This window comes from Onychostoma macrolepis, chromosome 02 (assembly GCF_012432095.1).
Source record: "Onychostoma macrolepis isolate SWU-2019 chromosome 02, ASM1243209v1, whole genome shotgun sequence".
NCBI classification, from domain to species: domain Eukaryota; kingdom Metazoa; phylum Chordata; class Actinopteri; order Cypriniformes; family Cyprinidae; genus Onychostoma; species Onychostoma macrolepis.
Window position 1 is genome coordinate 24,429,191 of NC_081156.1, and position 10,086 is coordinate 24,439,276.

The following is a 10,086-nucleotide window of genomic DNA, read 5'->3' on the forward strand; positions in this document are numbered from 1 at the left end:
GTTTTGCGAACAAAACACTCATTCAGGCTTTAAAACACTGGAAAATCGTGACAATGTCAGTTTTATATATATAGAGAGAGAGAGACGGAGAATTTTATTTTTTAATTTAGTTTTTAATGCTGTTTCATTCATACCACCGGTAACATGAATTTGACGTGAAATATGGTTACTATTTTACCATGTCACTGCACATTATGTGCTTTAAATGACTGATTTTCACAGTTTATTACAAACGCTTCTTTGCTGGTGTCTGACCACATGGGGGTAAGAATGAAAGTGAAGCATAATTCAGTGACACATTTGGTTTATTTAATTAAATGTTCAGCATTTGATATTCTAGAAATATGGACAAGTGCTACTCTCGTTCTTAGAAAAATCATTTTTGTTATGTTTAGACTTAAATACTGTAACTAAAAAGCAATGATCTCCTTTTCTTTTCCTACTCTTATTTACTAAGATGCGGTTTACTTAAACAGGAACAATTAAGTTCAGTTACAATAATTGTTTTGCATTGCATCCTGCACTGGATATGAGATACAAGATTCAGACATTCACAAAGGGAAAATCAGAAAACCACCGAAACTGGTGTAACTTGCTGGATCATCATAAACCCAGGTGTTCGCCCAAAGTCGTGTAGAAATTTGATCACCAATCTCCAGTGTGAGAACAACACCATTGCTGGCATTACCATTGGAGGCAGGCTTCCAAGCATGCATAGAGCACTGGGTTTCACCATTCTTCAAGAGACTGACTGCCATTGTGGTTCCACCATGAGTATGACCATAAAATCTGAAGTAATAGGCTCCTTTGATTGGTGCTGTGAAAACGCCTGCAATGCACATGAACAAAATAGCCACAGAGAATATCATATGTGAACAGGATTCTATATTTGTCATGATATTCTCTTTACAGAACTTACCAGTGTTTGAGTCATAGGCACCTCCAATATTACTAAAGACTTTTTTGTAGACCAGAGTTTTCAGAGCGTTAGTGGGCCCAGTGTATCCTGTTCCAGATTCCAAAAGTCCAGCTGAAAAGGCAACCTTTTTGGCTGTGAATAAGCAAACAGATGGTGTGAAATGTATAAAATAAAATAAAAAATGAAATATGTAATTTAAAACATTTAAATGTATATGGGAACAAAGTATGCCTTTTACTTGCCTTCATTCTCTGTTTGGAAAGACTCAAGCTTATTTTGTGAATCATGGACGATGGTTTTCAAAGCTGTCCCGGAATATACATTGATTATAATGATGTTACTAATGATGTTGCTAAATAAATGATTTAAACAGATGTTAGTTGTAATGTCTTTAAAGTTTTTTTCCATAATGACAAAAAAAAACAATGCAACCACTGTTCACCTTCCACCTTACCTTCATTCTCACTGAATACTTTGGCCAGTGATTCTTCTAATTTTTGTATCCTTTCATCCATGTTTTTCAGTTTCTCGAGCTCAGCAATGATGTTCACATTTGGTGAAAATAAATCTTCTGCAAGTGAACTCCCAGCACAGAGCAGCAGTAGCATTTGTAACACCGCCATCGTCAGTTATTTTTCAGATACACAAATTACTTCGAATTGCAAGCGCTGTTAAATGTTTTGAAACCTTAAGGTTGCACAAGTTAGTAAACATTTGTACTTTAGACTGATGTTGTAAGGGTTTTGTTTATTTTAGTAATCCATTAGGACAAGTCGGATGTAGAATTGAGTAGGTAGAAAATTACACACAAACGTTTGTTTTTGTGAAAAGTGGGGCATCCCATAGGCGTAATGGTTTTTATACTGTACAAACTGTATGTGCTATTGCCCTACACCTAACCCTACCCCGTACAGGAAACTTTGTGCTATTTCAGATTTTCAATACACTCCATTCTGTGTGATTTATAAGCGTTTTGAAAAGTGGGGACATGGGGTAATGTCCTGAAAAGTCACCTTCTCCTTGTAATACCTATGTCATACCCTTGTCATTATACAAATTTAGGTTCTCATTTGTCACAAAAAAATTTTTTCCTATATATTTTATATATGTTTATACTTAATTTTAACATGATATCGCGTAAATATTTGTCACAGCTAAAACGTCTGTAATGTTTTATAATGAATAATAATAGACATGCAACAGGTAGTAGCCTACATATCAGACTGTCACTTTCTTAAGAAAAACCACACACCCTGATTTAGCATCGTCGTGCGCAAAATGCGCTGATAAATTCTGTGATTTGCAGACAGTGCTCTTAGCTTATGTTTTGTTGAGCTGTATTGACAGCATACTGTGAATACAATGTGAAATACTCAGGAGTATAATGACATGCTGAATAAGAGCTCTGTTCCAGTCTTTAATTTGTATCACATCTTCTTACCACTAGATGGTGCCATAAAGGCAAATATGAATAAGGATTAGTTTAGTATCCATTATCCAGGTGGTCAAAAACGAGATCTTAAATGTTATCATGGTGATATAATAATATCTCTCCATTTTAATTTCCACATGGTTTACTTATTGTTTAGAATATATTTATTATCCAAAGCCATTTTTACGTAACAGACATGTAAAACGTTGAGAATGTTTTGCACTGTTTATAATTGACCCTTTTTTGCATCTAGAAATGAAAGATGTCAGAGTTGGGTAAACTTATATAGTGGTGAATGGAAGCTAAGAAATATATTTTTGTGTTCCCATTTGCTCCAATAGTAAATATCCAATCAGTTTATGATAGGTAAAATTCTCGTCCTACATTTTTTGTCCTCATTGCATATTGTTAGAAATAGGTGACATCAGAGACATAAAATAGGTTGCGAACAGAGTTTCATTTTGACTCCAAGTGTTCTGATGTCACATCAGACACCATCATCATTTAACGAAGCATTATGTTAAATGGGCTGATGCTTTGCACAGTCAACACCGGATATGCAGTGACATCCAAGCACTCTCCTTTTACTTACGACCCCCTTTTCATCACATCATCTCTCTCTCAAATGCTCTGCTTTGCTTCATCATTAACCACCAGCTGGCGACTAAATAGGCATTAACTCCACAGGTCACTAAATACAGAGGTCTGAAGGGAAGAGAACATGTAAGATCATGTTACATGATTTTTATTAATAACTCCCTCTCGTCTTTCAATTTGTAAAGTAATCTTGAGCTATTTAGCTAACACGCGCAAGCAAATAATCTTGCACATATGTGTACTGTAGTGCCCTCACAGAGTTTAGGCATGTAGGCCATAAAAATAAAATTCTCAGTGCTGATAAACACACTGAGCATGAATGTGGTCGGGCACGTATCATATGCACCATTCTGGGTCAGACAGAAGTGCAAGCCAGAATTGATTGCCCAAAAAGCAAACTGACATCTGTGAAATCCAAGGAGGTGCACCAGCCTCTATGTCGTCCTGGAGTGACCTAGTGCCACATTCTAGCACCAAGGATGAGCCAAGTGCAGCAAATAAGACACCCCCACCCCCCACCCTCTCCACACGTCCGTCTCAATGCTACATCTTGTATTTTTAGCCAAGATCTGAGCTGTGTAACACTTAATATGGCAGAGAATGTCTTCCTATGTGCCTTAAGATCCCTTCCCTTTCCATCTTATAACATTTCATTCCTTATAATCTTTCATTCATGCTTCATTTTTTGGTTGTCCCATACATAAACTTTCTGTTGTTTCCTTAAAGGTCATACTAAAATGTTTTCTATGGTTAACTCTACTTTGCCTTGCTTCAGTCTCTAGTCTGGCTTACTCCATGAAGAATCGTGTCTCTTTCTTTTTTAGCAGCTCCCTCTCTCTCTCTCTCTCTCTCTCTCATGCACTCACCTAATCCCACCCCCTAAAATGCTCTTGACCCTGTTACTCGTCTCTTTTACCCGTGTGTAGGGGTTTCATACAGGGGGCCTCAGGACTTGGTCTTGTCTGTTCTGGGTGGCGGGGATCACAGGTCCTTTCTAATTTAATTTTATGACGTAATTAGTCAGTTTGTTTTAAATTCATTGGAACTACATATTTCCCTTCTTAAGTATTGAATCATGAAGTGGAACCTAGTGTTCCTTGGGCTCCTTCTGACCTTCGGGCAGCTGTCATGGGGGCAGAAAGGTATGGACATCCCTGAGTACGATGGAAAGGACCGCGTTCACGACCTAAATGTCAAGAATTACAAGTCTGTGATGAAGAAATATGACGTGATGGTGGTGTACTACCATGAGCACGTAGGATCCAGCAAAGTCGCCCAGAAACAGTTTCAGATTGAGGAGCTGGCCCTTGAGGTGGGTTTGACTCAGAAATCGGCCAAAGGGGAGGGAGTTGCAGGTAGCACCTGGAATCAGTGTAACTACGGGCAAGTTTGATGTTAATGAACATCCTTTACCAAAAGACATCTGTGAAAGTTGGAGTGTCATTTAGAGTAGATTATCATATTTGCTGTTGTTTTAGCAAAATATGACTTTATATGCACCCCTGAAATATGCTTGCTACTGATATCGCTTATTTAGATAAAGTGTGGCTAACCTGTTTATTTAAAGTCTTCATTCCACATATTACTTGTGAGTTTTACACATTGTGCAGTGTTTTAATAAGAGCAGAACATATTTGCACACAAATTCTTGTGAATCAATGTAAAAAACATTTTTGTTAACTAAAACTGTTCAAAACAGTTATTGTTAATTGAAATAAAGTTGAAATAAAATGAAAACGTATCTTTAAAAACTTAAACGCAAATAAATAGTCAATAGGTTTAACTTGAAGTACTAAAATTACTTAAACTAAAACTGAAATGAAAAGAATATAAATATAAATATATATTAAAACTAATAAAAATGACATGCATAAAAAATAAAAAATATTAACCAAAAAATATGAAAGCCATTTTTAAAATATCAATAAATACTATAATAGCATACAAATAATCCTAAAATATAAATAGCCAGCCACAGGTTAAATAGATAGCAGGTTCTAAATATAAATGTTACATTTAAACAGAATGCAAAACTATATATTTAGCTAATAGTCAAATGTGTTGCCCCTTGAGCAATGTCAATCAAAGACTCATAAAGCCAGCAGAAAAGTTCATCTTTACAGGAATTAGTGTGTGAATTTATAACATGTAGTAATTTACTTCCGGCACTTTATAGTTCTGCTCTTATGGTTCAAGGAAAGTTACATTGATAGTAAACAGAGCTGCATGGCACTTCAATTTGACAAAAGTATTGTAATTTGCATTGATGTATCTATTTGTGGGTGGCATTAGCCATAGTTTTTGATTGCTTAACACCGATAGAGGACAATTACAAATGACTTTAACTAATGATATACATCAGATGCTTTGCTCTATATCAGAAGGAAAAGAACTCCACCAGAGGCAGGGGAATGTGGGGCCTGTTACACCAGCCATGAGAACACTCTGGACTATGGCATCTATGTTCAGAAAAGTGCTGATGCACCACACAGTATATTTGCACCCTGAGCATAAGCCTGGATGGGTCATTTTTCAAAGGAATTAGTTTTTCTGGATTTATCTCAGTACGTTTTCTCTTGGGTTTGTCGACAGGCCCACATGCAAATACCAAAACTTCTGTTAAAAAAGACATTTTGAAGCATCAATACTGATTTTCTGCAACAGTACAGTATGCGCCAGGGGCCAAATCATGAGTAACACTGTATTAGATTGCATAAGAAGACGGATATTAGCCAGCTGTTGACAACTAAAACAACAACCAAAAAATAGTTATTTTAAAAAAGAAAAGCTGTAATAAAAGGTAATACACAATAGAACTGCTCATAGCTGAACTGAACTCATTTCAAAATTGATGACCTTCACACTGTTATTGATCTGAACTGAACCAAACACTTAACCGACTTGAGCTAAATAACACGATTGTCTATTAGAGCTGCTTTACAGCGAAATCTGAAGACTCTATAATAGAGTTTCCAAAATTGGTCCTGCTATTTCCCTTTTTATCTCTATATAAAGTTGCTTTGAGTCAATCTGTACTGTATAAGGCGCTATATAAATAGAGGTGACTTGACTTGAAAAAACTCAAAACATCTTATATGACAATTAGATATAGACCCTGGCAACTAACTGAAATAAAATAAGCACTGAAATGACTAAAACTGAAACTGAAATAAAACTAAATGGAAATATAAAAATAAAAGCTAATTCAATTAATAAATACTTTATAAATAATACTAAAATAACACAAAGAGTATCAAAAATTCACATCACTTCCATTTTAAATCAGATAAACATACCAATTGTAATGTGGTCGATGCCACAAGCAATCCCAATCACCCATTACATTAGCATCTTCCTTTAAACTCTCAGCAGGCAGAGCTCACCCCATGTGGTCAAAAGGTTACACCGTCGTTTAGCTGTGCTGTCACCTCCTGCATTCAATAATGGCCTGTTGTTATTAAGGACTTTGTGTGTGGGCCACAGTGCAATCTTAAAAAAACAACAGATATTGCTATATTGTGTTTGTTGTGTGGGATTACCTAATTTGAGTAACAGTATGTCTAAATCTCTGATGTTAGTTATGAAATAAGTGGCATACTGACTGATTTGTGTTGGACATTGTTTTTTTGGGAGAAGGGCCAGAACATCCAATCGCCCGACCTTTTAGTTTAATGGATTATTATTAGGCTATTATTATTGTTGTTGTTAAAATAAATAAACAATGACAATTAAATTATTATTATTTGTATTATTATTGTTTTTTGTAATTTAATATATGTGGGTAATGTGTTGAGGATTAATATTTGACCCTCATACAGGTCTAACCAGTTTGTTTAACAGTTTTGCTAACATTATTCAATATAATTGATCAACCATGCATTATGCACAACCTTTTTATTGATAGGCCTATATTATGAGGGTAAAAAAATGTCCTTGTTTAATGGCCCAGCAGCTGTGGGTTTTTGCGTATGTGGCTTTGCTCCCTAATACACAGCAGTCCAGCGCTGATGTAATGTTACGGGAGTTATAATAACTTATAACAGCTTGTGTGCTGTGTGGATGCAGGAGGTTCTAGCATGAAATCTGCAGTGTCGAGTGTTGGGCACAGTACTGTACCTGTCAGCGGATCCCAGGAATTGAACGTCACCACCACCTTGCCAAAATAGTCCTGGTTGGTCTCTGCAGCGGCGCTAATTATAGTCGGCTCTGCTGTCATAGCTGTTTGTGTGGTACAGGCCACTGTGATGCTCCATAACAGAAGATCTGCTTTCTGCCCTTATAGAAACACTTTCATTTACACCAACCAGTGCAGGGTGTTCTGGTTAAATTTCCTTTACAAATGTTGGCTAATAATGTGTTGACTTATAAACATTCCTTAGGCCTCTGAGAAACCTAGTTGTAGATATGATAGTGTTCTCAGTTCTGCTGTTGGGAAGCCATATTTAGATTTGTTGGTTGTTGTAAATGAACTGTAAATTGATTATTTAGTTGATCTTTCATCACATCTCTGAATTGTTGAATATATGCTGAATTGAAAAGATATGAAGGTATGACTGAAAGAGATGGAGAGATGCATAGAGGAAGAAGAAGGGTGCATTACACCGTTAAATTGAATTGAAACGTTTATTTCGAACACGTAAATGAATATAGTCAAAACAAAACAAAAACAATACAACACAATACAAAATCATTTTAACTTATACATGGCTGTGTACCGGATTAAACGTCTCCTCCTCCTTCCTCTGTCCTGATTCTGATTTGCCATAAGCAAACTCTATCTAGATTCATTGCAAAAATCATCTCTTGTTGACTCATGGCTTTTTGTGGGTCACCTTATATAGCCGTGGTCTATTTGGCCTTAAGCCTTTAGCTGAGTTTAGCCTAAGATTTGATTAACAGACATGTATCCCCCTCCTTTTAAAACTAGTGTGTTGCATAGGACTAAACTCATAGGAAAAAATCTGTGAAACATTATCCCTTTATAAGGCACTAATAAGACTTTTATCTCTAAAATAGTGACGCTAATATTACAAACAAAGTGGAAGAACAGCACATTAAAACAATTCAATAGAACACTTGGATAAATAATCAAAATTAATTTAACCAATTTCTAAGCTATATGAGATTCAACTCATTTACTCACCCACATTTTGATCCAAACCTGAATTAACATTTTTGTGCAACAGAAAAAGGATACAAATTTTTGTTGTCTTTTTCTTTGCAATTACTGTAAATGAGAACGGAGGGTTTCAAGTTGCACCATAAAAATATCAGAAACATTCATATAATTCATACACTAAATTCCAAGTTTCAGACTGTAAATGTAATTCATTATTTAAAAAAGTTCTCCTTGGCATGTTAATTAGAGAATAAATTTATTGACTTGATTTGGTCACAGCAGTTAATGCACAGATACCTACGAAGATGTCACATAAGGTGCATTACGTAAACTATCTGACATAATGAATCAGCCGAAGTATTCAGCAGCATCTGAAATGTTAACTGTTCCAAGATGGCGGACGTGTTGACATATGTGAACCAGTCAAATGAAAAAGAGGGATCTACATATCTAGACATCTATGCGTTAACAGCTCACTTGAGGAGAAAATGATCAGTGAATAATGACTTAAAATTCAGTCTGTTTTTCATACAAAGCTGTCACATGGCATCAAAAGACTTTTGTGTTTTGCAAGCAAGTTACTGACAATTTTAATTTGACCATTCATTTTCTCAAAGTGAGATATGTGTGAGTATGAATAGGTATTGGTTCCTCACAGTGGTTGGAGAAATGGTTGGTTGCACCTGTCACCATGCCAGCACCCTGTTACTCCAGCTCAGCAGGCACATGTAGCACTGTGATTGGTGGAAGCAGCTGTCCATCATACGGGTCAAGTTTCACACCGATTTAGAAAGTGCAGGGGCAGCGCTCTTGATGACGGCTTTTATGGATGTAAGACTGTGGACGAAACTAGCCACAGTTCTTACAGCATAGCCTGAAATATCTGTGCAGGCAGAAAACAAATTTGCTGTCCGTGTCCAACACGCTGTGTTTGTACTCAGTTACCAAAACCAGGTTGATAATGAATACATAATGGTAGTGCTGATAGGACACAAACCCTAATGAGCTTAAAACAAAAAGTCACTTTACCTTAGTGTTTCCAAATGAACAGGAACTGCCCTCTTAACAGTTATATCATGTGAACTGGGTATATGTTAGGGCACCACTAAAATGCATTTAAACATTTAATCTAAATCACACATGCTGTTTAAAGGAGCTGTTGGACATTATTTTTTGTTTTATTATATTTCTTTGTTACACAGCTTGCTGCACAAGTCCTGGAGGATCTTGACGATGAGGACATTGGAGTCGGCCTACTAGATGAGAAGACAGACAAAGCTGTCGCCAAGAAATTAGGTGCGTACATTCAAGAAACACTCAAATTTGACCATAACTGTAATGTGATGTGATCTACTCCATGTAAAAGTTATGATTAAGTGGAATATTTGTACATTTTTGAACAAAAAATAATATTTTATGCAAAAAAACAAACAAAAACAACCTAAAATATTCATTTTTGTCCATAAAAAACCTTATGTAAAAAGCTTCATTTTATGTATAATCTACTCAGTGGAAGAAACTGTTGGTGTGTTTTGGTCTGTCTAGTCTGTGAATAAGTCCATGTCTTTTACTGTAGGGTAGTGGAAGAAATATTATGACATAGGTCAAAGGTCATTTTTTTGACATTTCATTGAAGTTTAATTGAATCTGATTGTGTGTTTTCTGGTGAAAATCCTCCAAATTAGTTTTCCTGTTTCAGGCATTATTTCATGCTTTATTTATTCCTCTGGTACAGATTACTTGTTAAACTTTAGGATATCAGCAGAAGAACAACCATGACCTCTGGTGGACATTTCCCACATGGTTCTCACAGCTTTATTTCCATTCTTGTGCTCTTCAGGTCTGGATGAGGTTGACAGTATCTACATCTTCATTGAGGATGAGGTCATTGAGTACGATGGAGAGCTTGCTGCGGACACACTGGTGGAGTTTCTCTATGATGTACGTGAAATATAATTTATACCTGGTGCTTATTATGGACTGTTTGGTCTGAAATAATTCCTCAATTTTTTGGTTTTC

The 10,086-nt window shown here is 36.1% G+C and overlaps 2 protein-coding genes across 2 annotated transcripts in view; one reads left to right on the forward strand and one right to left on the reverse strand.

Annotated features, from left to right (window-relative positions):
* Positions 1–287: 287 nt before the first annotated feature.
* Positions 288–1,624, reverse strand: c1ql4l (complement component 1, q subcomponent-like 4 like). The gene is made up of 4 exons (XM_058761495.1): positions 1,374–1,624; positions 1,162–1,224; positions 920–1,051; positions 288–829 (listed from the first exon to the last, which is right to left on the reverse strand). Exons 1-4 carry the CDS (start codon positions 1,540–1,542, stop codon positions 552–554), a joined length of 642 nt encoding a protein of 213 aa, XP_058617478.1. The 5' UTR covers positions 1,543–1,624; the 3' UTR covers positions 288–551.
* A 2,226-nt stretch (positions 1,625–3,850) lies between these two features.
* Positions 3,851–10,086, forward strand: part of casq1a (calsequestrin 1a) — a 10,682-nt gene continuing 4,446 nt past the window's right edge. Inside the window, exons 1-3 of the mRNA XM_058793607.1 lie at positions 3,851–4,260; positions 9,270–9,363; positions 9,908–10,008. Coding sequence (XP_058649590.1) covers positions 4,024–4,260; positions 9,270–9,363; positions 9,908–10,008 — 432 coding nt within the window. The 5' untranslated portion in view covers positions 3,851–4,023. The remainder of the gene's footprint in view (positions 4,261–9,269; positions 9,364–9,907; positions 10,009–10,086) is intronic.